At 39.4% G+C, this 26,463-nt stretch overlaps 1 protein-coding gene and 1 long non-coding RNA gene across 4 annotated transcripts in view; both read left to right on the top strand.

Moving 5' to 3' along the window:
- tsc1b (TSC complex subunit 1b) overlaps nucleotides 1–11,645 on the top strand; it is a 29,461-nt gene extending 17,816 nt beyond the window's left edge. For all 3 annotated transcript variants that reach the window (XM_028025453.1, XM_028025452.1, XM_028025451.1), the window contains 9 exons: nucleotides 604–1,219; nucleotides 2,355–2,398; nucleotides 5,225–5,391; nucleotides 6,516–6,698; nucleotides 6,776–6,886; nucleotides 7,440–7,562; nucleotides 8,625–8,812; nucleotides 8,894–9,067; nucleotides 9,636–11,645. In XM_028025453.1, the coding sequence (XP_027881254.1) occupies nucleotides 604–1,219; nucleotides 2,355–2,398; nucleotides 5,225–5,391; nucleotides 6,516–6,698; nucleotides 6,776–6,886; nucleotides 7,440–7,562; nucleotides 8,625–8,812; nucleotides 8,894–9,067; nucleotides 9,636–10,227 (2,198 nt within the window). In that variant the 3' untranslated portion in view covers nucleotides 10,228–11,645. The remainder of the gene's footprint in view (nucleotides 1–603; nucleotides 1,220–2,354; nucleotides 2,399–5,224; nucleotides 5,392–6,515; nucleotides 6,699–6,775; nucleotides 6,887–7,439; nucleotides 7,563–8,624; nucleotides 8,813–8,893; nucleotides 9,068–9,635) is intronic.
- A 1,588-nt stretch (nucleotides 11,646–13,233) lies between these two features.
- Nucleotides 13,234–26,463, top strand: part of LOC114150126 (uncharacterized) — a 32,879-nt gene continuing 19,649 nt past the window's right edge. The window contains exons 1-3 of the long non-coding RNA XR_003596674.1: nucleotides 13,234–13,405; nucleotides 14,466–14,503; nucleotides 14,577–14,679. This is a non-coding gene — a long non-coding RNA (uncharacterized LOC114150126). The remainder of the gene's footprint in view (nucleotides 13,406–14,465; nucleotides 14,504–14,576; nucleotides 14,680–26,463) is intronic.

The following is a 26,463-nucleotide window of genomic DNA, read 5'->3' on the forward strand; positions in this document are numbered from 1 at the left end:
TTATTAGTGAAATAATCTTACTGGAACTACTACTTCTTAAATTAATATTACGGAATTATTGACTTAAAACAAGCTAATATATATATGTTGCCAAAAAGTTACTTATAAATTAGCTTTGTCTTATTTCAGGTGCTCCAAGATAATATGAAAAATATGAATATGAATAAAAACTAAACCAAAAACATTTGGTAGGATTTAGTTTTTGCAGTGCTGGTGTGAAAACCTTTCAGCAAGATAAAGGAGCTTGTTTTAAGTCAATTTTGATGAAAACGTACAACTTCCACTGTCAGATTATTAGACTTGTATCATGGGAAAAATGTCTTGTTATAACGGAACTAGAACTGGGTTGCTAGGTAACGGGCTGGGTGTGGCTGGGGTTACTAGGCAACAGCGCAGCGGAACATTCTAGGTGAAACCATAACATTTTCATCATTATTGACTTTAAAAGAGCTTATATGTCCTGCTGTTACTTATAAGTTAGTTTTATTTGAAGTGTACTAAGATATTTACAGTAGAAACAAGTTAAAAATAAATACTTAAGCTTTTGTGGTGTGTAATCGATTAATCAGATTAATCATGAATTTCTTTGTGTTTCTGCTGCAGCTGCCATCACAGAGGAGCTGATGAAACTCACTGAAGACAAGCAGGAGCTGCCGGGGCTGAGAGGCTACGACTCTCCTTTCTTCCACACCACTGAGACTCTGACGGGCCGCCAGACGCAGAACCCGACCTCCTCCACCAACGCCCACCCGGGCGGCCCCATCAGAGAGCCGCGCTACGCCGCATCCACTCCGGACAGAGCCGAGAACGCCTCAGGCGGCGGCGCTGGCGACAGAGCAGCAGCGTCGGATCGGTCCGCCGTGGATCGGTCCTGGTCCTTCCAGTCCGGCTTCACCCCCATCGACCACCACCTGCTCCGGAGCCCCTCTGCCCCCGACGACGACTCCTCCAAGTTTGAGATGTTCTCCCCGAGCCCGTGCGGCAAAGTGCCGGTTCCGTACGAGTCGCTGTTCGCGCTGGCCCTGCCCAGGGCCGCCTCGCTGTTCGTGGGCCAGAAGACGTCGGAGGCGGTCCACAAGGCGGCGATGGAGAGGCTGCTGCAGCGCGAGGAGGGCCTGGAGGACGGGGAGGAGGAGGGCGTGGTGTCGGCGTCGCCACTGGAGGTGTTGGATCGCCTTGTTCAGCAGGGGAGTGACGCACACGACAAAGTCCTGAAGAGGTGACGCTCAAGTTTTACGTTCAGTTTCTGGTGGGCAGCTGGGCCTAAATCAGTGAACCTCATGATGACTTAATACAAACGCATTTATCGTTTCTCTCTCTCTTTCTACCAAAAACTGGATGATAAAAATCTTCAGTCTGGTACTTTTTTCTCACAGTTATTTATTTGTTGTTTTGTTTATTTATTTTGGATATTTAAAATGTCAATATGACATTCTGGTTTTAAATGTTCATAAGCATTTAAAGCTTATTTATCGGCGCCTGACGACGTCTCCAGTAAGTTTGAGATGTTCCGTCGGCAAAGCGCCGGTTCCGTACGAGTCGCTGTTCGACTTGTACGGAGTCAAACAGCGACTCGTACTTGTTCTTGCATTGTTCAATTCCAGAACAGTGTTTTTTGCATTGTATTACTAGAAAATGTTCTCAAAACAAAACAAAAATATTATCGTTTATCATGACAGATCTACTTCCAGAATCCACAGTCAATGGTAAACACATCACTTTATTACATCACTAATAAAGTGATGGACAAGGACAACGAAATTCAAAAGGTGATGGCACCTTTTGAATTTCGTTGTCCTTGTGACAATGACAATAAAGATTTATCTTATCTTATCTTATCTTATCTTAAAACAACTTTCAGAAATAAAAACAAAAAATAAACACTTGGAAGACAACATGGCAGAATACATGTAATTTTTAGGTTAAAAACATAATTAACTTTATTATAGCAGAACTTAAATTGCTTGCAGTTCATTAAAATGTCTCTTCTTTGATATTTTTACTATCATTAAATATAACATCAGTTGATATAAAATTTTCAGAGTTGCATATTATGGAACAACAATTTTTTTCCTTTACATTAGTTCTAATTTTTTAATAAGATAAAAATGTGAATTTTGACTAAACGATATATATTTAAATAAAATCACAGGTTTTATGGTATAAACAATAATTCTGAAAAACAAATAGTGACATATTTTACTTCATAAAAAATTTAAAATGAGATTTTTTTTCTCCTGTTGGCAGAAAACTGCAAAAACAGAAAGTCTTACCAATTATTTTTGGTCCAGTTTCTGGTGTGTTTGTTTATTTCGTCAATGAACTTGTTTTGGTTTTGTCTTTTCCTTTCACAGATTACCTTTGCCAAGTAAGTCAGCTGACTGGACTCACTTTGGAGGTAAGGAGCTGCAACAGGAGAACTTTTCTCTTCGGTGCTCAACAGATTGTTGTTAACGGTGAATAAAAAGAAACAAATATAAAGTGAATAAACCAGGAAGTAGTTTAGCAGATTCAAAATGTTTCTGGAATTAAATCTTTTGTCAATCTGGTCATGTTGTAAGCACAGAGAGGAGCTGAAATCTTCTGGTTGGGCATCTTTTTCTTCCTTCCACTCAACTTTTGATTCATATTTTTGTCTTTAACAGTCAGCTATAGTGAACTGCATTTGCATTAACCATCAAGTTGTGCAAATTTTAGTTACAAAAATACATTTGCACATTTTTTGATACATTTTTGATCTAGGATGGTTGTATCAAAATTTTTTTTGCAAAAGTGCAATGAAAAAAAAAGACTTATGCAACCGGATGGTCACTACTGGAGGAAATGACAAAAAAGAAGACAGGAAGTAGTTGAAGGTCATGTTTTTTTAAATGACTAATTGCGCATGTGTCAAACTCGAGGCCTGGGGGCTAAATCTGGCCCACCATAGCTGTTTGTGTGGCCCTCTAGACTCCAGACCATAAAATCAACAGATCCTAGGATTTTTGTTTTATGCTAACACGACTAAGTTTATTGCAAATTTTCCACAAAACTGTAAAAATGTTGGGTTTAAGTGATGCTAACTGTAGGAGTCAGTTATTTCATACTTTTATGACAAAAAGTCACATGTAACATCATATGTCATATGCAAATATTGCAAAATTACTTTCAAATATTTCTAAATTAGTTCCATAAAATCAGTGATTTTGATTGCAAAACAATCATAAAAACAGTTGCAAAATTCTGGAGGGACTGAACAGTGTGGACAGATGTTCAATATTATTGATAAAACACAGAGAGCTATTTATTAATATTTTATCAATACATTCTGGCACAACCGGCTCTTTAAGAGCATTCATGATCTTAATTTGGCCCAAGACGAAAGTGAGTTTGACATCTCTGACTTATTGCGTGAACAAACTTATTCACATGTGATTTTAATTGCATTTCTTGCAATTGTGTTTTTTCGACATTAGCGCAGTATTGACAGGTTTTGTGCACATTTTTAATGGAAACGCCGGTATTTACTGCAAGCATACATCACTCAAAATGTTTTCTACTTAACATAAATCACTGAAAGTTTTTCTGTTTGAAACAAACAAAAAATTAGGATTTTTATGAGATATTCAGTAAACTTAAAGTAAAAGTTGAGTTTTTCTGGGCTCTGCAGTCAGTGAGTTATCAGAGGAGCACCAGTGATGTGTCACATGCTCCGAGACATGAGTGGTATGTTAAAGTGTTACTGAGCTGAACAGGGAGTTTTCTCTTTTCAGCTCAGGCTGATCAAAACAAAGTTCCCACAGTTCCCATGAATCCCTCCACCTCCGAAATGGAAAAGCCGACCACTTAGAGATGACTCGGCTTCTGTTGTTTGGATGCCAGACCACAAGAATCTCATTTTCTCCAGCTGCAGCCCACAACAACATAAAACTCTAATTAATCTTCTGGAATTTAATAAACCTCCCTGGTTTTCCTGATGGAAGTCATGTCATTTCTGCTGCCTTCACTGCAGGCCTGCAGGTGAGAGGATGTTTCAGGACTCTCAGAGCTTTAAGGAAGCATTTCTACTGGGGCTGAAATGATTAATCGTGATTAATTGATTATTGAAATAATATTAAACTAATTTAGTATACGATTAATCGTTAACTGGAGGATACAGACTCAAAAAAGGTCATTTGCTAAAAAAACTTTATGTTTAGGGAGATTTTCTTTCTTTAGGTTGTGTAGAACAAGGATAAGGTTAAACGGTTAATTCAATTAATCGATTAATCGATCATTGAAATAATTGTCAACTAATTTAGCAACTGATTAATCGTTAACCGGAGTAGTTAATGAGAAGCAGGCCTGCAGATGAGAAACAAGATGAGGACTTACCGAGCAGAAGTATTTGGCCTGAAACGATTAATTATATTAATCGTGATTAATTGATTATTGAAATAATTGTCAACTAATTTAGTAAACTGGAGGATACAGAGTCAAGAAAGGCTATTTGCTATAATAAAACCCCATTTATATTTACTTTTTATGCTTAGCCAGATTTGATTTCTTTAAGTTGTGTAGAACTCAGATAGAACTAAAACAATTAATCAAATTAATCGTGATTAATTGATTATTGAAATAATTATCCACTGATTTTGTACATGTTTAATCGTTAATTGGAGTATGCAGAATCTAAAAAGGCCATTTGCTAAAAAAAAACGTCCTATTTTTCATATTTAATTGTATGGAATAAGAGTCACGATTAATAATCCATTAATCGGGATTAACTAATTTAGTGACCAATAAAATGTTAACTGGAGCATACAGACTCCTAAAATGGCCATTTGGTTAAAAAAAAGAAAACCTTCATATTTAGTTTTTATGTTAGTGTCAGGCTAAGATTTTATTATTTTTCTAGAATAAAATTGTGTGACAAAAATGTTCAAATAATACGAAAATAAAATGTTAATTTTACTAGAAAAAAAGTCAGAATATTAAGAGAATTGAGTAATTTTTGAAAAAATAACAAAAAAAATCTCAATAACAGTGGAAGCTGGGGGATGTTATTCTGGTAAAAATGTCTTTATTCTACAAATATTATCCTTTTCTTTTTCCATTTAAACAAAACTTCTTGTAGGGAGACGAACGACTGAGAGGAAAGTCATTTTTTCAAAAATATTTTCTGTCATTTTTAACCTTTTTTTTTAGTAAAGAAGGTGATTAAAAGTGAAAATCAGAGGTGTAATTTTTGTTATCCTCCTGTCAGGCTCGGCTCCTCTGGACGAGCTCCACACGCTGCGCAGCCAGCTGCTGCTGCTGCACAACCAGCTGCTGTACGAGCGCTACAAGAGGGAGCAGCACGCCGTCCGCAACCGCCGGCTCCTCCGACGCATCATCAACGCCACGGCGCTGGAGGAGCAGAACAACGCAATGGCAAGTTTCAACTCTTTACTACTTCTTACCCGCTTTCCAAGAAACAGGCAGTTGCTAAGCTAACATAGCTAAAACAGGGCAAGCAGGAGTTTATCTATTTTTCATATAAGTTTTAATGTATCTTTTTGTCATGCTTGCAGATGAGTAGTGCCACTGAAAACAAACAAAAAAGGATTCTGACTTTTTAAAATTTGAATTCTGATTTTAATCCTGTATCAATCTATGTGCTAAAATCCAAATAAATAGCCAAACATTCTAATATGTCTATCAGTTATGATGACAGTTTATGAAATGAATCATGTTGCTGTTTATTCTTGAACCTGCATTTTATCCAGACTGAAAGTCTGTCCCAAATTCATCGGGTAGAGTTCAGTTTTAAGACTAGACTTGCTCAATGGTGCGAACACTATTTAAACAATTGGTAGTGAGAGAAAAGTAGGAATTTTGAAGAAGAAAAGATGAATTCTTAGAAAAATGTCCAAATTCTGAGAAGAAAGTAAATAATTCTATTTGAAAATGTCAAAATTCTGTGGAAAAGTTGGAATTCCAAGAAAAGAAAGTCTGAATTTTGAGTTAGTTGGAATTTTGAAACAGTTGGAATTTTAAAAAAACTGTCGGAATTCTGAGAAAAAAAGACGGAATTCTTCTGACTTCTTTCAGAATTCTGAAAAAAATCTGAATTCTGAGATAAAGTCAGAATTTTCAGAAAAAAAGAGATTAAAGTAAGAATATTTTTCAGTTGCACTAATCTTTATTGTTATTTTTAGCCAAGTTTACTAAATTGAGTAAAAGCTGACTTGGCTGCAGTAAAAGTCAGTCTCTGTTTAGATTCAGTCCTATTTACTCTAAACATTTTGTTGTAAAACGACAAATATTATGTGTTGTAATTAATATTTTCCATCGTATGAAAACTGTGCAAATAATAATTTCAACCTAAAGAAAAATAAAATGCTTAATAAACAAATTTGCATCATTATTGAACTGCAGTTGTTGACCACAAAATTACTCCAAGGGGTACAAATGGCCCCCGCACCACACTTTGGGAACCCTTGATGTAGTTTATTGGTATAGACGTTGAAACCCTGAGCATTGTGTGTGTTTGGGTTTCTCCTGTGTGCGCGCAGAAGGACCAGCTGAACCTGCAGAGCGTGGACATCGTGTCTCTGAGGGACAGCCTGCAGGTGGAGCAGCAGCGCTACCGGCAGCTGTGGGACGACCGCGAGACCGTGGTGACCCGCCTGCACAGCCAGATCCGGCAGCTGCAGCAGAGCCGCGACGACTACTACACCAAGAACCAGGAGCTGCAGGTCCGAAACGCTGAGATTGCACCGAACAAAACCCGTTCTCCCGTCTGGGTTTCTAACCCTGATAACGGCTTCCACAGAGCAAGTTACAGGAGTGTCAGAAGAGGATGGACGACCTGGAGGCGGAGCTTCAGACGGCCAACAACAAAGTCGGCCACACCGGGCATCTGCTCAACCAGATGACTGTCAAGGTAGAGTCCCATTTGGTTCATTTCTTGAACCGAATCGCAGAGAAATACCAAGAAAAACCCAGTTTAACAGACAGAATACGAGGTGAAGTCACAACGTTTATCTGTTTTTATAGATGCTTTAATAATCCCAGCAAAGAAATGTGTTTAGTTTCTACTGAACTCGCATGCTGGAGTTTATTTAAGCCATTGATGGACCAGTTTAGACTGGGGAAGTGGACTGGGTTCTGCTTTAGAGCAACACAAACAGGTTTCAGTTTCACTGCTGGTGAAACTTTTTCTGGTCTCAATAAAGTTGGAAAAACAAATGATTAGAAAAAGAATTAATTTCTATAAATTTCCTCTTTTTAGTTACCCAAATGTTTCCATTCATTCATTCATTCATTTCCTCTTTTTGTTGTCCAAATGTTAAAGCAGAGCATTGTGGGTAACGTAGTACTTCTTGACCACTATGTCTTGAGTTCTGTCCTCCTCCTTAAAGCCGACGTCGTCCTTATTTGTGTCCTAATTGGCTGTTTGTCCTTCCATGTCCCTGTTTGTCTCCTTCGTCCTTCAGCTGAGCAACAGCGAGAGCAGCCAGCAGCAGATGAGCTTCCTGAACAAGCAGCTGCTGCTGCTGGGGGAGGCGCATAAGCTGTCCATGCAGGACGCCCAGCAGCCAGGCATGAGCAACACAAAGGTACGACGGCCACAACAGGTGTGTGTGTGTCACACGCAGAGAACTGGAGCAAAAGCATATCATCTAACTATCAGAGTGAAGTAGTTAGATATATTTACCCAGATATCCTTTATTATTGTTCTTCATTAGTATTATAGATGTGTTTTTAATAGAGAAAATTAAACGTTGATACAGACACTTTAGACATATTTTACCATCATTTATACTAAATATTAAATACTGTTTGAGTGGAATTTTGAGAAAAAAGTCGTAATTCTGAGGAAATGCCATAGTTTTGAAGAAAGTCGCAATTTTGAGGAAATATCACAATTTTGAGAAAAAGTTAGAATTCTGAGAAAAATATTAAGAATTTCTGAGAAAATTCTGAAAGAAATGTCATAATTCTGAGGGAAAGATGAAATAGACAGAAAAAGTTGGAATTCTGATAGTAAAGTTGAAATTTCAAGGGAAAAAGTTGGGTTCTAAAAGATTTAATGAGAAATTCAGAGAAAAATTCTGAGGAAAACTCAGATTAAAAATTTTTTTTTGTTTACAGAGGCCCTACCAGGGGTGCCCACAGTTGGTCCTGGAGGGCCGGCATCCTGCGGGTTTTAGTTCTCTCCCTGGTGGTAATAATTTTTTCAGCATGTCAATGTTCTTCCTAGGCCTCTAATGAGCCATCATTTGATGCAGGTGTGTGAAACCATGGAGAGAACTGAAACACGCAGGATGCCGGCCCTTGGACACCACTGCCCTAATCCTCTACCGTAATATTTGGTCAAGTTTAATAAATTAAATGAAAACAAAGTCGGCTTTTAAGTAAAGGTCTTTGTTCTGACGTAGTTCTATTTATTAGAAAAGTTTTTCTGTAAAGAGATGAATCTCATGTCGTAATTAACAATTTCCATTTTGAGAAAATTGTTAAATAAAATTTTACTCTTAAGAAAAATAAAAAGTTCAACAAACAAATTTGTGTCATTTTTTAACTCCACTTGGGACCACAAAAAATGTCAGTGTAAGGTCCACAAATGGCCCAGGCGCCACATGTTTTTCACTGAAGCAGCTGTTCCCGGTTGTTGCTAGGAGACGGAGATGCTGCGGATGTCCCACATGAAGGAGGTGGACTCCCTGAGGCAGAGTCTGCTGGCCCAGGGCCAGAAGCTGGAGGCGGCACAGCAGCGAACAGCCGAGCTGGAGACGCTCCTCTCCAAGAAGGAGCACCTCATCGCCGAGCAGAAGAAGTTCCTGGAGGACGTGAAATGCCAAGCCAAGTGAGCGTCCGCCTCCGATCCGACGTCCTCTGACCCGTTTCCTTTCTGACCTCGTCTCTTTTGGCTTTGTTTTGAGTGCAGGGCGGAGCTGCAGGCGTCAGACTGCAGGTTCCAGGCTCAGAGGAGAATCACCCAGCTGCTGCAGACTGAGCTGCTGCAGCTCTACAGCCAGGTGGAGATGGAGGCTCCGGCCGCCGCCGGCAGCAGTTCACCACCAGGGGGCAGAGCTGAGACACGCACGCATCCAGACTGCAGGTCAGGAAGGTTAAAAGCAGAAATTCATCAACATTAGTGATTTAGTCGAGTTCACAAACATCTTACCAACAACCTGGATGAGTCGGTCTTTTGTTTTTCTTTTCTTTTCTCTCTTTGATTTTCTGTCTTTTTTGTCTTTCTTTTTCAGTTTTGTTTTATTTTTCATCCCTTTTTTTATTTCTGTCAGCATCTTATTCTTTCTATATTTTTTCCTCCTTTTTTTCTTTCATTTGTCTTTTTTTATTTTTCTGTCTTGTTCTTTTTTCCTCTTATTTTTCTCTCTCCATTTTATTTCTTTGTGTTTCTCTTTTATATCGCCCCTTATTCTTTGTTTTCTGTCTTGTCTTTTGTTCTTTCTTCATTTGTTTTCTTTTTTCTTTCAATTTCTTTTGTTCTTCATTCTTACTTCTTTCATAATTTCTTTCTTCCCTTCTTTCATATATTTTTATTCTTTTTCTGTCTTTTTCTCTGCTTCTTTTAATATCTTTTTATATATTTTTCTGTCTTGTTCCTTCCACCTTTCTTTCTGTTGGTAAACTTCTCCCTCTCTTTTTGTTTTGCCCTCCAGTGGCGTCGCTGCAGGCGGTCTTCACGCTGTCAAGCAGCCGAACAGCCCGTCGCCTCGCGATTCCCCACGGGGGACGAACGGCAGCACTTTATCGCCGGGGCAACCGAAGGCAAGCGGCTCCTCCTTGCCCCTGGGCAGCTCCATGAACGGAGCCCAGGACCTGACGCCGCCCCTGCTGATGGAGCCGTCGGCGCCGTGCCCCCACGCCGCCCTGCCGGCCGCGGACGCCCCGCTCACCGTGGGCTCCTACCCCAGCGCCAAGAGCTTCCTGGGCATGAAGGCGCGCGAGCTTTTCCGCAACAAGAGCGAGAGCCAGTGCGACGACGAGCAGCCACCGCCGCGCCTCGCCGGCCTCGCCCACGGCCTGAAGACCGAGCTGTGCGTGGAGCCCGGTCCGGCCGGCCCAGCTGCCGCCACTGTGCACGCCAAGGAGCCGCCGCCCGAGCCCAGACTGCGACCCCTCGGCCAGGGCAGCCCTCACAGAAAAGCCGGGCCTGGGCAGGTCGGCGTTAGAGGCCCCTCGGGGCCCCGTTGCCCTCGGCAACAGCTAAAGATTATGGACTACAACGAAACGCATCACGAGCACAGTTAAAGTCGGAGAACTGAGAAACTAACGGAGTAAAGCTACAAATCAGCAGAAGAGTCACACGTCCGCAACTCTTTGGCATCAGTGTTATTTGTCCTCTTAAGTGGACAACAGGATTTCCTGCTTCTCTTTTCCTTTTTATGTTTTTTAAATCATTCCAATATTTTTTTTTTAATGAAACACGCAGAACATTTGAGTCATAACATGTAAAAGCTTCTGGGAATCACTGAAAGCTACAGTATGCAACTTTTACAAAAAATATTTTTTACATATTTCTTAAAACTATCATGTCATGGCAGTGTGTTATCAGCCAGATAATGCGTGAAAAGATTCATTTCCTCCACTTCCTCCCTGGCCAAAAACAACCAATGAGAGCCAGGAGGAGGCATAAATATGCTAATGGTGAAGAAAACGCTCATCTGTGGCTATGCTAACTAGCCTGAGCATTCTCAACATGTTATGCTAGCTGCAGTGTATTAGAGAGCAAAGTAGGCATGAGCAACACCAGGCAAGATTGATTGGCAGCACTAAGACCTGCTTCTTGGCTCTGATTGGTTGTTTCTAGTTAGCATTGGAAGCTAGAAAAGGAGCGAAATTTTTTCACAGATTATCCGCTTAATACCAAACTGTCACGACAGTTTCAGCAAATATCTAAAAGATGCATTACTTTATAACGTTACAACTGAAACTTTTGAGGAATTCCCAAATTTCCTTGAAGGAAGCTCAGGTTGGATCTAGATTTTTTTTGAAATTTGGATTATGAAGTAAAACTAAAGAAAATCCGAAATGAAATCTTTCAATAGTTTTTAAAATTATTTCCGACTCTACAAGAGTCCTGGCTGAAGGTTTTCCAGATGTTGACCCTTCCGGCTTTGTTGGAAAATGTAGGAGTATTAATAATCTAAAACATTTCCTTGCTAGCTTTAATGGTCAGGAAGAAAATGTTGCCAAAACATCCTGAGGAAAGCAGGCTGAATGTACAAACTCAATATCCCACTTCTCCTGGATTCAGTTGTTTTGTTTTGATACACAGTTTAACAACTGGTTCATAGCATTTCTATCTTCCATGTAAACAATAATGGCGATTCCAAACATCTGGTCCAATGGGTTTCCTGCATTTCTTAGTTTTTATTTAATTTTCTGGAACTGATCATGAAAAGCCTGTTGTCCACTGGGAACTCCTGCTGTCATTTCCTTCTGCCTCGCTATCTGAAGCATGTTCAACAAACCTCTTTAAATGCCAACTGTAGAAAGGACAGGAAACCACCAACAGGAGGTACAATCAGCACAAACACACGACAACCAGGACTCCGACACGACCCGGAGCATCTGGGACAAAACCGCAAATAAAAGGAAGTTCATAAAGCAGTGGCTTGTGTTTAACTGTGAACAATAAAGATCGTCTTCAATGTTTTGCACTACAATTCATTGTTTGTTTGTTTTGTTCATTAGGTCTAACTTTAGCTATTAAACTTGTCGGAGATGTCGCCATTAAAAGGAGGTCTCTAAACTACGGAGCCCTCTAGGGGACATGGGGAATTTTTTTTCTTTTGCGTTCCCTCGCAAAACTTTTGCGTTCCCTCGCAATACTTTTGCGTTCCCTCGCAAAACCTTTTGCGTTACCTCGCAAAACTTTTGCGTTACCTCGCAATACTGTACTGGTCAGTTATGCAGCATAATTGAACACTGCCAGCCTTTCTTACGGTGGGCGCCGTACTTTATGCTTTAATATAAGGTTATGTGAGGTTTTTCCATGAATGTTAGTATCTTTTTGTGAAATATCTGAAGTTTTATATCTTTCTTTAGGATAGAAAGGCACCACAAACCTACGATATAAACAGAAACCTTCCGTAAGTAGGAAAGAAATAAAAATACATTATAATTTGGACTATTTCTGAGTTATTATCGCGGGTAATAAATCATCTGACAGTTTTGATTGTGTCTCTGTTGTGTTCGTAGTCTGAATGGTTTAAAGAGCTGCTTTCAGTGCCGCTCCATCTCAGCCTTAACAGACATAAACATGCAGGAAAAAATAAATCGATTTTCAATCAATGTTTTGCACCAAACAGTTTTTACTATTAACAAGTTTTTATTATTAAAAACACGACAAACTAATGATGGTAAAGGGCCGAACTGGGTTAACGCGGGGAATCTCATCTGTCCGTTTATCAATCAACTCCAAACCTTTTCTTTGTTCTGTCACAATTATCGATTTATTCCATTTTGATGATCAGGCTCCAAACTTTGCAAGGACTGACCGCCCCGCTCACCGCTTCCTAATACACACAAAGCCAGTATCCTTCCCATTCATACCTGGTGACGTCACGCCCACGTCGACACACCCACCACACAAGTGTCAAAGCCGCTGCTCCTGTCATATCAATAATTACTTATTTCATTCATATGGCTCTTACAGAGCCTCAGTGAAAACTTGTTTATTATTATTAACTGTTTGGTGCAAAACACTGATTAAAAATCGATTTATTACTGCATGTTTATGTCTGTTAAGGCGAAGATGGAGCGGCACTGAAAGCAGCTCTTTAAACCATTCAGACTACGAACACAACAGAGACACAATCAAAACTGTCAGATGATTTATTACCCGCGATAATAACTCAGAAATAGTCCAAATTATAATGTATTTTTATTTCTTTCCTACTTACGGAAGGTTTCTGTTTATATCGTAGGTTTGTGGTGCCTTTCTATCCTAAAGAAAGATATAAAACTTCAGATATTTCACAAAAAGATACTAACATTCATGGAAAAACCTCACATAACCTTATATTAAAGCATAAAGTACGGCGCCCACCTTAAGAAAGGCTGGCAGTGTTCAATTATGCTGCATAACTGACCAGTACAGTATTGCGAGGTAACGCAAAAGTTTTGCGAGGGAACGCAAAAGTTTTGCGAGGGAACGCAAAAGTATTGCGAGGTAACGCAAAAGTTTTGCGAGGGAACGCAAAAGAAAAAAAATTCCCCATGTCCCCTAGAGGGCTCCGTACTAAACCACAAACTGTGGGTTGTTCCGTTGACAATTTGAGCCGACATTTTGTTTTTTTCAAAAATCCAAAAGTGTTTGTCACTGATTGGCTGGCTGCCGAGACGCCTCTCTTTCGAGAATCCTGATTGGTCAAGGCACCAGAGGCGATAAAACGGTTGTTTGGCTAGCTAGCTCAAACGCGAGGTAAGCTACATTTCTTAACATTTCGGAATATTTTCGAAAGTTTTCTTGTGTTCTTGAAGTTTTCCGGAGTATTATGATGATTCCTAACACTTTTCCGATAATTACTGTCGTCTTATTGTATTTTTCTGAGCGGAAAAACTATCGTGGTAAAAATGTCTTTTTCAAAAACTGTCAATATTGTAGCAAAACGTACAATAAAAATACAAGCACTTTCATTGGCAATGAATACATATATACAGAAATATTTATAATTTTTTAAATTAAATAAATTTGTGTTACGCTTTAGAGCTGAAGTGGCTGATTAGATTAATCAGGAATAGCCAATCGATGGATAAATTCTACAACAATAAAACAACCTGAAATGTTTTTTAACAATAATTAGGTGATATTTGAAGATAAAACATTTTAGGCTGATTTGAATGAAAACACAGGCAGCTGGGTTTGGATATTAGCTAATTTTTCTCCAGTAGCAGTGATATTTATAGTTTCAGTTGAGTATTTGTTACTGTAGCTGAATTAGGAAGTTTAATATTCCTTAAATGTTGGCGCTTAGTCATATCTGGGAGTTGTTTTGGTGTCATGTAACGACTTTCTGCATAAGTTAAGCTTTAAAACAATTCTGAATCTGTTCTGTACGCCTCTAGTTATTCTAAAGCGCAGAAGAAATAGGCCTATTTAAAGTAATTATGTTTAATTGTTTGTGTGTCGGTGACAACGGCCACCAGAGGGTGTAAGTGTAACTTTGTAACAACAAAGACGCCATCCCATCCCAAAGGTGAAACATGGTGTGGGAGGCATCATGCTTAGCAACATCCCATAGTAAAAAAAATGATTAAACTTTTTTTCCCAAAGGTTTTATCTATTTTGAAGCATAAGAATGGAAGTACAATGGCGTTTTTCAGAAATTGTGACAAATTTATATATAAAAAATGATCAATTGTCTCTTTTTCAAAAGGTCAGGGAGTTTTAGTGTTGTGACAAGACTTGAGAATCTACATTACAAATGTAACTGTAGTAATTGTGTTTATTTTTCTGGCGAACGAAACGTTTGACTCCACAGTAACCACTTGGTGTCGCTGGAAAACCCGAACTCTGATGGTTCTTTTCAACCCTTCATCATCATCATCCTGTGTTTTTCTTTTTCTCCTGAATACTGTCTTTGTCCCACCAGAGGACACTGTTGCTCCAGAATCCGACTTCAGAACCTTCCTCCGTCCATGTTGGGATCAACAGGTAGAGCAACCCGGCAACCTGAAGCCAGTCAGCAATCACAGGTGATTCAGGTGCTTCATTCTGGGTTTCTAGAAGTATTTTATTAAAAAGGGAACTGAAGGTTATTAAAAAAAATGTTTTTACTTCATAATCATAAACAATGTTCCTGCTGCATTTTCTCCTTATTTTGGTTCGTTAAAAAGCCTCACAGTTTGACACAAACAGCCTCATGGTGTCATATTTGGTCTCCATAAGATTCGTTTTCGAATGAATTGACCTTTATTCTCAGTTAATTCACGGGAGGAGGTGTACTACCTGTAGTTTTTAATAATTTTATAATGCAGTTCATGTAGCTTTTTAATTTTTTTCATATATGAGCTTAGGAAGTGTTTATTAGCCAGTTACACAACAACTTCAAAACATGGAAAATTTACAAATTTTGCTTAAATTTTTCTAAATTTATTCTGTATTTTAAAAGATTGTCTGACACAATATCTTGTGATATATATATGTATAGATTATTCTGAGTTACATGCCAATTGATGAGCTGTACAGGTTTAAAATGTGGGAAAATAGCAAATACTTTAGCAAATTTAACAAGCACTTGATTCTGATTTTAACATTTTAATATAATATTTATATTTATCTATTATTTTGTGAATTTGTTTTCTGTTTTGCTTATATTTTTAGTCACACGCCAAAGGTTTGGGGTTCAAAACATGGGAAATTTGCAAAATTTCTCTTAGATTTTCCAAAATAGTTTATGTATTTTTATGTTTTATATAAAAACTAGCAAACAATTCATTTTACACTGGGTTCTTGAAGCTTATTCTGAGGCACACATCACTTAATGTTTTTTAAATATGGGAAATTTTTTAAATAATTTGCTTTAATTTCTTTTAATGGATACAAGAAAGAGTTTTTATCAGCTGTTTTGTGGTTTTTGTTCCATTTTTTTATTCTTCTTTCTAGTTAAACATCAATTTGTGGATAGTGGAGGTTCAAAATTCAGAAAAACTGCAAATAGTTTTGGTTTAAAATGAATTTAAACATTTTTGAGAGCATTGCATTGTAGTTTTTAATAATTAAAAAGAAGGAAAACAATTGTTTTTGCTACATTGTATCAAAAGCGTTCTTCATAGTTTTGTGTGGCCCTGTATGACTGCATTGTTTTCAACTTTTGAGTTTTTCTGCGATTCTTTTTCTAAACGTAATTCTTTTAGTTAAACCGACCAAATATGATTAGTTTATCAAATGTGTGCATGTACTGCATAAGAAAAGAGAGTCCAAAAAGAAAAAAGTCGTATGATTAATTTACCAGCAATCCACAGGTCAAGGAAATTGATGCCGGATAATTGGGCACACAGGGAATCCTCGGCAATTTGTGCTTTCAGACTCTACTTGAGAAATTAGATGTCAGTGCAAATGTGAAATTGCTTCTCAATGTTCTCAAAGATTCCATGAAAATTTTAATATAAATCTTAAGTATTTCCAGCCAAAGGGATTCTTCCACTCCCCCCCCCACATTTTATTTCTCCTCCAGACTTGAAATGAAGTCCTGTGAAAACGATCCGAATGAAACGAAAAGTGCGTGAGGAGGGGAGCAAAAAGACGTGGCAGCTCGTGTAAAAGTTCGAGGCTGTTGCTCTCAGTAAAAATCCTCATGCAAGAATTTATTACACTCCTTCTGACAGGAAGTACAGCTTGAATCTATCTAAAGACGAGTGATTATAATATTCAACATACCTACAATGTAAATCATAACTCGGCTGTTGCCGCGTTCGTCTCTTTTATCAGTGCGGGAGACGGCGGAGAATAAATTAAAAAGGAGGGAAAGTAGCTCGAATTTCAGGTTACAGAATGAAAAAGTTATTTTGGTTTGTATCAAATTTGAAAACTTTTAGCTGATCCATTATTTTTAATCCACATTTGATCAGTTTGGCTGACTGCCAGCACCAGGAGGAAAATGGTCAGCTTCATACGTCTGCTGATATTTTTTTTTAGGAATATAAATTCAAAAGACGAAAAGACTTCTTCTGTTTTAGCTTAAAAGTTTCAGGTTATCCCATTTTAAAGTAAAAGATAAAGAAACTTGGCTCTACATGAGGAAAGTAATTGCATTTAAATCATGCATTAATTGTAAATAAACACCATTTTCCCATAAGATGAAGAACTCACTTAAATTTGTACCTGCCTGACGGCATGAAGTAGACTAAAACATCCCAAATCTAAAGAAATTCAACAACAAATAAGAAATAAAGTCATTTCTGAATCAGAAACTCACTCAAGAGTTCATAAAGAACCCAGAAAAACAAATACAGGCCTCACCTGTCTCAGTTTAAGGTCAAAGTTCAACAATAAGAACGAGATAAAACTTAAGCTCAGTCTCATGCTTTTCTTACATCAAACTACCTCATCATTTTGAGAAATAAAACATTCCAGCAGTCAAACACGGTGGTGGCAGTGTGAGGATGTGGTGGCTGAACGCTTTGGACGTGGAGTAAAATGGATTAGAACTTTCCCGTTGTTTAGGTTTTCTTTTCCTGGCTTCAGGATGTGTTTGATGATCTGAAACGTCTAACAGAAAGAATCTGTAAGGCAGGCGTGTCCAAAGTCGGTCCTCAAGGGCCGGCATCCTGCATGTTTTTGTTCTCTCCCTGGTTGTAGTAACAACCTTCTCAGCTTGTCAATGTTCTCCTAAGGCCTCTAATGAGCCATCATTGGATCCAGGTGCGTTAAACCAGGGAGAGAACTAAAACACACAGGATGGCGGCCCTCCAGGACCGACTTTGGACACCCCTGCTGTAAGGGGTTGAATACTTTTTCCATTATGACAAAAGGTTTGATGCCAAACCAAATAATTTTATTTGAAATTGCAAATAATTACATCAGATTTGACCTGGTTGAGAAAAAGCGTTACCTCAGCATGATGCTACCTCTACCATACATCACCATGACTTAGACAGATCCTTTGAGTCGTTCTAAAGATGAGTGATTATAGTATTTAGCATAAAGCATTTTAAAAGAAAAAAATCATCTTACATTTGAGCTGATTGGCAATTTTTTAAAAATTTTAGAGTGAATAAAGTTTTGTATGGAAGAGGATCAAGGGCACTAGTGGAAACAACGTTTGATCTCAGGAGGTTAGTCAGAATTTTCAGAAAATTCATAATCCTGAAGCTAATGTCAGAATTCTGAGAGAAAAAATATTGGAATTCTGAGAAAATTATTGGAATTCTGAGGAAAAAAAACTGAATTCTGAGAAAAAATTAGAATTCTGAGGAAAATATTGGAATTTTGAGGGAAAACATCATCATTACGAGAAAAAAAAATTCTGAGGGGAAAAAAAGTATCTGAGGACAAAAAAGTCAGAATTCTGAAAAAAATATCGCCATTCTGATGAAAAAAGAATTCTGGGAAAATTCTGAGGAAAAAAAGAATTCAGAGAAAAATGTCAGAATTACAAGAAAAAAGTCAAAATTCTGAAAAAAAGTACAAATTCTGAGAAAAAAACAGATCTGAGAAACAAAGAATATTTAGAAAAATGTCAGAATACTTCTTGTTATTGTCCCTAATCCTCTTCCGTAGTTTGGCTTCATTGTTTTCCCGATGATCAATCTCCATTTTAACAATTCATCTGGAAGTGAATAAATCATAACCATCGCCATCCGGAGTCTGATCAAAATTTATGGAAGATCAAAACAAACTGATTGCAACTCTCCAAACTCCGAGTTGCACTTATTAAATATAAGTGTTTATTCCTCACGGATCCCTCAGTGTGCCGAAAGGGGAGAAAATGCTAAACAAGAATATTTTTGGTAAGCATACTCCATACTGACACTGTGGAAAACGGCTTCATTTGTCCTCATTAAAAGCTTAAAAGTTCATGAATAAATAATCCTTAAAAAGGATACTTTTCCCTCCTTTTTTAGTCTTAAGGCCTTATGCTAAATAAACTCCCTGACTAAATAAATATGCTGCATAAAGGCTGTTTAGAGCGGCGTCCACCCCCTCCCTCTGCCTCCAGATTTAGATGGCTGACGTTCACCTGAAGATCAGATCCGATCCGATGCCGGCTGTCAGTTTTGGAGGGAAAAAATTGGACCTCCGAGAGTCGACTTAATGCAATTAAAGCGAGGATGATGAGTCCTTTTCTCTCTCTTCCTCTCTCTGTGTGCCGCTTGAATCCGTAAGCAAGGCGGGATGAAAACTTAAAGGCGAGAAGAGAAGAAAAGAGCCGGCGCATGGACCGGTCCCAGCGGTTTAATTATTTTAATTATCTCCCTTCTTTCAGCTTTCCTAAAAAAGAGGCCATTAAAGGATGCCCGTTTGGGTTAATCTGATTAAAAAAACAAGATGGAGGACGAGATGAAAGGCTGCAGATGTCAGTGCTAATCAGGGGAGTTAAAACTGCTATTTGTGAACTGGGACGGTTGTTAAAGCGGGTGGAAAGTAGAAAGTAGAGACCCGCCATCTTATTTTTTTTTTATTTATTTCTTCTCTTTCGTTTCAAATCGCCTCATCCTGCCGCCGCTGCTTGTTGGTAAACACCTCAAGCTGACGCCATGTTGGATCCGCCGCCGGCTACAGCGGGACGAGGTAGCCGCTAAAGAGGGGAGAAATGAAGGTTAAAGTTCGGTTCCCTGGCGTTTCCGCTTCCTAATTCATGAAAGACGGCGGCGTTGGCAATTAGCAAAAGCCGGAGCGAGAATAAACCTGCATCGTTTTCTTTTTAATCCTGACAAAAAAAGTTTTACCAATTATCTCAAGTCTAAATTCTTCAACTTGAAGTCTTTTTTTCTGCACATATGGGTTCATATCTTCAAAAAGTGTTTATTTCACTAATCTAATTTAAAAAGTGAAACTCGTACATATTCATTTCACTCAGAGGGATTGATTCCAAGCCTTTACTTCTGTTATTTCTGATGGTTTGGTTTACAGCTAATAAAAAAATTCCAAATTAATTTTTCACAAGTCTAGAATATTACAGCAGATCAAGTTAAAATAGAATGAAATGTTCTGTTGGCATCCACAATCATCAATACACAGTTACCACTGGCTGCTGTATCCAAGCATTTTATTGGAAAGTTGAGTGGAAGGAAAATGTGTATTGATTTTATTGATCAAATTTTAGTTTTTTTAAGATCTATTTTTCCTTTTTTCATGATGCACTCTTGTTTTTATTGTACAGTGACGTCAGCACACCTGCGGCGGCCATCTTCTTTGTATCAGATTGGTATCGGCCGATACTAAAACTCAGATATCGATATTGGAAGTTAAAAAAGACGCTCATGATGATCCTGGGATGCATCTTCATGTCGTTGCTCTTGATTCTCCCACTTGCGAATCTCCCTCAAACTTTTGAGATTTCTGGTTTTGTTTCACAATCCTCTAAGGCGCTTGAGTCAAACTGAAGGTCCGTGGGAGAAATCCGGCTCGTCGTATGTTTCTATGTGGCCCACTATGTGTAAATGTTCAAGATAATAGTTATGTGCTTTAATCTTATTCCATCAATAAAATCAAAGCAGTTTTTTGCTGTATACTGCCACATTACATCTTTGTGCAAAGATGTTCTATGTTATTTAATCTTAAAGCTGCAGTAGGTAACTTTTATAAAAAAAATGTTTTAAACATTTTTGTTAATATCATCATGTCTTCACAGAAAAATAGAAGAAAGATAAACTGTGAAAAGTCCAAGCTCCTTTGTGTTGACTTCAGAAATACACCACTCAGAAATAAATCAACCAATCAGAGTCAGTGGGTGGGGCTTAGCGCTGTCAATCAACATCATGTACAATCCCAAATGTTCCTAAATGGCTGGCAGACAACTTAATGTTACAGGAAAACCGGAAAACCGTTTATCCACCATGATCGGTGGTCATGCTAACTAGCCTTAGCATTCATAACATGCTATGCTAGCTGCAGCACAACAAAAAGTCAGACTTCTGAGAAAAAAGATTTTTGAGGCAAAAAAATCAGGGGTGCATAAAATTCTGAGAAAAATGACAATTCTAAGAAAAAAAAATCAGAATTCTGAGAAAAGAAAATCTGAATTATTTTTCTTATTTGGCCCTAACCCTCTTCCGTAGTTTGGCTCCTTGTAGCAGATCCATTATTTTCCTGATGAACAATCTTCATTTTAACAATTCATCTTGAGGTGAATAAATCATAACCATCGCCATCCGGCGTCTGATCAAAATTTATGGGATTTATCGGGGTATTGATTTCTTATTCTTATGTTTTTACGACATAAAGCACTTTGACCTGCCTTGTTGCTGAAATGTTCGATACAAATTAACTTGATTGAAAAAATTGCAAATGCAAATTTGCAATTTGCATTTGCAAATTTGCCACCCTTGGTGGCCCCCAGGTCTAATCAGCCCTTTAAACTCCTGGTGGATCCGGCCCTGTCCCACTGCTTCCAGATTATTTACCACCCTCCACTCTGCAGCATGTCAGCGTCCATAACGCTGCGGCTTGTTTAAAACTTCCTCCGACTGCAAAAGGCTTGACATTTGTTCGAAACCAAACACAGGTGATGAAAAAACCCCAACAAAGATCTTCTTTCAAACCAAATCAAGCAGAAGGAATGTCCTGAGTGTGTACAGAGATGGACGGGAGCCCATGCAATATTAAAGCGGCATGTCTGCCGATGCCAACAGTGCCACTCCTCTCCGCTGCTCCCGCCTCCCGGCTTCCCGGCCATCGGCTCTTCCCTCAAGGTGACACTTCAAAGCGGGCACGCAGACGTGGCAGGCTTGGCTGTCGGCATGAAGCCAACCTCCCCCCGCCCCAACTCTACCTCAAAGACACAACTCCTTCCCCCTGCTGGGCCGGGTCAGCGCCAAGATCCACACTGCTCACCGCCTCGGGAGCCCCTGTCATGAAAAAAAAAGGAGACTCTTCTCCTCTCCACCAGCTTAATTAATAACGTTCCGAATGCGAGGCTTTCCGAATCTGCAGCCTTCTTCCCTCGCAGGCTATCGGTGAGCGGCGAGGCCTCGACAGAAGGCTGGGGACGCGTCCAAGTCATTTGGATTCCGATGATTGCAAGACGCATGCATTATTGGACACAGTGGGCGGGATGCAAGTTATCGATTCATGAGTCAATCCAAAGTTCATTTCATTTCCTCGGTAGGGACAATGCACATAGAGATTTTGGTAAATGCAACAGAATTAGCCTAAAAGCTATTGTTCATCTGTGATCCATAGATAATGACTAGTCTGTCTAGCTAAAAACAAAGTTAAATGACTTAGAGCTGCAATATGTGACTGCGGTAAAAATATCTTTTTACATAAAACTGTCAAAATGTCATTACTGTATAATACGAGACAGATCATCTGAAAGTATGAATCTTCTCCACCTTCTCCCTATTGAGCTATTACTGCCATCTGAAGAAATGCACCGCTCTCGACCAAAAACAACCAATCAGAGACAAGAGGCGGGGATTAGCGCTGTCAATCAACCTCATGTATGCTCCTACATACTCTTACTGTTACAAGAAATCTGTTTATAGCTGTCATCAGTTGCTATGCTTATTAGCCTTAGCATTAATGACATGCTATGCTAGCTGCAGCGTAGCAGAGAGCAGACAGAAGGGTGATTGACAGCACTAAGACCCGCCTCCTGGCTCTGATTGGTTGTTTCTAGTTAAAACTGGGAGAACTCAGAGAAGCTTGATTTTTTTCCCCAACAGATCTCATGTATTGTCATGGCACAGGGACAGTTTCATCAAATATGTGAAACTGTATATTTTATATAGTTACATGCTTTAACTTGATTTAATTTATTTAGTAGGGACAAAACTCAAGTAACCACAAGTTAGAAAAAAAAAATTTAATTTAATTTGTAGTTTTCCAATAATTATGGTTACAAATAGTTCAACTTGGAAGTGGTTGAAAACTGCTTGTGTCTGTAGACTAATTTGTAGTTTTCCAATAATTATGGATGTACACTGTTATAAAAATGTAACAGAATTAATTAAAATTCTTTCCATTTATTTTGGTTCTGATCTTGCTCTTGGAATTAGGACTCTGTTAAACTGAGACATCGAGTCGCATAACCACATTTTTTTCACGTCAGACTTTGTAGATTCAATCGTCCTGTGGCGATTTTCTCCATTTTGTTCACAAAAAATTAAAATGATATTTTAACAGAACGTTAAAAAATATATTTCTGAGCCCAGAAAACCTGTAGAGCCCAGTGAGTCTTCTCCAAATTCTGCGTTTCATCCCCTTATTTCTGGGTTGCACTGTGTGCCTCCTCGTCTGGATGTGTTTTTTTTAAAACATGTCTCTCTTCTGTGGATGATTTGAGACAAACCAAAGAAATTCAGCTTGCTCTCCTCAGCCGGTCTCAGAGGTTGGAGGGGTTAGAAAAACCTAAATGTGCGCACACATTCCCAGCCTCTGTAATCACCTGTCAAAAACCTGCAGGGAGAATTTTACCGAGCTCGCCGTGATCGATATTTGCTGATGTGCCTGGCTGCATCAGGCTCAAATAAAAGCAGAGAGCAGGAGACAAGGCAGCGCAGGCGGGTCGCGGGGAGGTCTGCGGCGCTGCCCCGTTTGATGTCTGTGGAAGAAGAGCTCATCAGCGTGGAGAGCAGGCCTCATCTCGGCATGCCGGGTCACAGCCGCCTCACCCCCACTCCCACCCTGAGCAGCACAAGGCTGATTGTCTCGCTGTCAGGCCGAGTGGGCCCTGGTTTTTTTTCCCAACCTGAGAGGACGGATGAGTTCCAGGAAGCCGGTCCCTCATTTTTATTCTTCATAATAGGATCCATGTTAGTGGTGGATGCTCCTGCTACCACCACGTAGTGTTAGTATCTATTATTCTTAGTTTACATTATTAATAGTTACAGCTTACATAATGTTGAAAGCATAAAAACTGACTGAATAAACAGAAAATTGTGGCTTTCTCACATTATTATAGAGGGATTATTTGGGCTGCATCCTTTGAAGGCCAGATTTGTAGGCTGGTTACATGATAGCTTGGCGATGAGGCCTGTCCGAATTCAAAGACTCCTTCAAACGCCTCCTTCTTTTCCCCATATTTGAAGGATGGCTTCGGTGGATCCTTCATGCCCCGCCATGTCCCATAATTCAGACAGGCAAATTATTTTTGCTATATTACACTTTAAGTGACACAAAATGATTTTTTACAAGAATGTAGCTGTGACTCCTGGCACATTGTTTTACAAACTCCTGCCAGCTTTCCCCAATTCAAAAATACTTTATTAATCCCAAAGGGAGATTAAATGAGGGGAGTATTATTCACACAGGTAGCATCTAGTTGTAAAGTGTTTGGGTTACTGAAATATTTAATTTATTCCTGAGCAAATCAGGTTGACTGATTAAAATTAAGCCTTCAAATATAATAGTTTTATTTAACTGTAATGTTTTATCTGAGATCTGGAGAGTATTGAATTTGTAAATGAATAATTTGCTTATATTCATTCCTTATAGACATGTGTTATACATTTTTAAACATTTTAGAATCAAATAACAGATTTCTTTACTACAAAAGGTGAAGAATAATACAGGAATCTGGAGTAAACCGTGACCAAAAAACAAACTTTGGCTCCGTTTTTTTCCCCCCTTTGCTGCTCTGTGCTTTTCGCTGTCACGGTTGCTAGGCAACATGAGTTGCGCTGCGGTGGAGGCTAGGCAGCTAGCCGAAGACTACGCCAGCTTTTCTCTTCCGGTCGTCGTTTATTTGCCGATCGGACACAGCTTTTCTAAAACACAGCGGATGCGCGCGCAACTTGACTTGCGCGCGCAACCCAGAGCCTCGGAGGCCGCTGGTTGCCATGGTTACCCGCGGTAAGCTTGCTGTTTTAACGTTAGCTAGCATGTTGTCAGTTAGCTACTACATCTGTTCATCGCAGCGTGATAAAAATAAGTTATTCTACCAAACTGGCATTAGTGCATGAGATGCTCTTAGTGACACAAGAACATGAAATGCAGGTGAATCGATAAATGAAGGGAGAAAATGGCTCAAACGTAAAATATTACTAACTAGCAATATTTGATCATTAGCTGTCAATGAGATATGTTGAGTCCCTCTAACTAAGACAAACATGTAGATAGTGAGCAATAAGGGTACTTTCATGAAATGAAAGTTTTTATTTAAAAAATAAAATTGTGAAAAGGACAAATAAAATAAAATAATTTCCTCCTAGTTTAGTCACAATTAGAGGTAAAGTGAAGATGTAGCTTCAGCCATCAAGGGAATATACAATAATAACTTCCATGTCTCATCATTATGAGACAATATCTCAGAGAAATTACTTAGCTGTGTTGCAGTTATGAGATACTATCTCAAAATTTTTATGTTTTCTTTCATCACACTGGTGAAAATGGGTTTCCATGGGATCTGGCATCTTCCAGGGCAACTGAGGCCGACACTCGGATGATGATGAAGAGGATGAAGAGGAGGGGAACTCATCCAAACTCACTCCACCTCTTCATCCTATCAGTCCTGAACTCACGTTGCGCCTGTATTTTCATTCACTGCATGCACTCCCTCTGCCTGGTCCGTTGCATCGTTGATGGGCTGCAAAAAAACGGGAGTGAAAAAAAAAAAAAGTTAATGTTAAACAACCCCGTGTGGCTCAGAGAGAGCCGTGGTTAAATGCTACACAGCTCCTAACCATAAGGTCTGCAAGAACGAGCTCAGCCACCAGAGCATTGCGGCATTTAGGGCAAGGAGCTGCTTGCCGACATGCTGATATAATTAGGTCGTAATAAATAAGAAAGGCAACGGGGAGTGAGGGCGTGTTTCAGCTGCGGCCTTAGAGGAAGCAGATAGGTTAGTTTCTGAGGAAAAAAGCCACTCACATCTGGATTTCTGCTTCTCATACATTTATCTGCTGTCCTACTTGCAGAGGCCTGATTGTTGTTTAAACCCCAGAAGCCCTGGCCCTTTAAGCGAGCTAACTGGGATGGTTTGTCGGCTCAAACTAACCCTAATTAGGACACTTACTGCACAGCGAGGGTATCTACGAACCCAAACCTCTGCCCTGCTGTTTCCCCTCCGATTAAGCTTCTTTTAGACAACGCTTTAACCTCCCACAATGTCTCGGTAATTAACTTCATCAGCTTTCAATTCTCCTTTAGGTTTGGCAGAGCGGATGAGGCTTAGTTTTGGCCTCTGTTGAGATAATAGTCTTAGAAATCGGCTAATCTTGTCTGTCTGTGTTTTATCTCCACCAGTGTTGCTGTTTTTACCGAGTGTTACCTGCTGTTCGCCTTGGCGACATGCATGTGCATGAGGCGGCCTCGTAATGAGCGCGGCATCGGGTTTTAATAAGCAGAGCTTTACCCACAGATCCTTCTGTGATTTGCATCCATGTCTGACACGAGGCGTAAAGCGGGGTGATTGATTCATGGCTCGTCCCTTATTGGAGCAAGGCAGAGAGAAGGAGAGATAGAGAGAGGGAGTGATAGAGGAAGGGTTGTAGATTTATTATCAAGCCCAGCGACAAAGGGAGGAAGAGAGTGTGCATATGTTAATCCGCTGGCTGAACGATGATCAAAGACTGGAACAAGCTGAGCCCTGCTGATCGCCTCGGGGCAAGCGATGCTCTCCAAGCAGCTGGGAAAGTGTGCAGACGAGGAGTAAACAGATAGTTAGAAAAATCAATAGCCGAGGTTTCAGGCCGCGGTTTGGTGTGAAGGTCAAAGGAGGCTGGCGTCTGCGGCGTGCGTGGAGGGATGTCTGGAAAACCGGAGTCTTTTTAGGCCAATTTAGACTGTGTTTACAGCTGAGTCCGTGTACAGGAATGAAAGAAGCTGAGGTTAAGGCTGCTTTAGTCTCTTGGAAAAGACATGATTGTTGGTAC

The sequence above is a fragment of the Xiphophorus couchianus genome, chromosome 8, assembly GCF_001444195.1.
Source record: "Xiphophorus couchianus chromosome 8, X_couchianus-1.0, whole genome shotgun sequence".
NCBI classification, from domain to species: domain Eukaryota; kingdom Metazoa; phylum Chordata; class Actinopteri; order Cyprinodontiformes; family Poeciliidae; genus Xiphophorus; species Xiphophorus couchianus.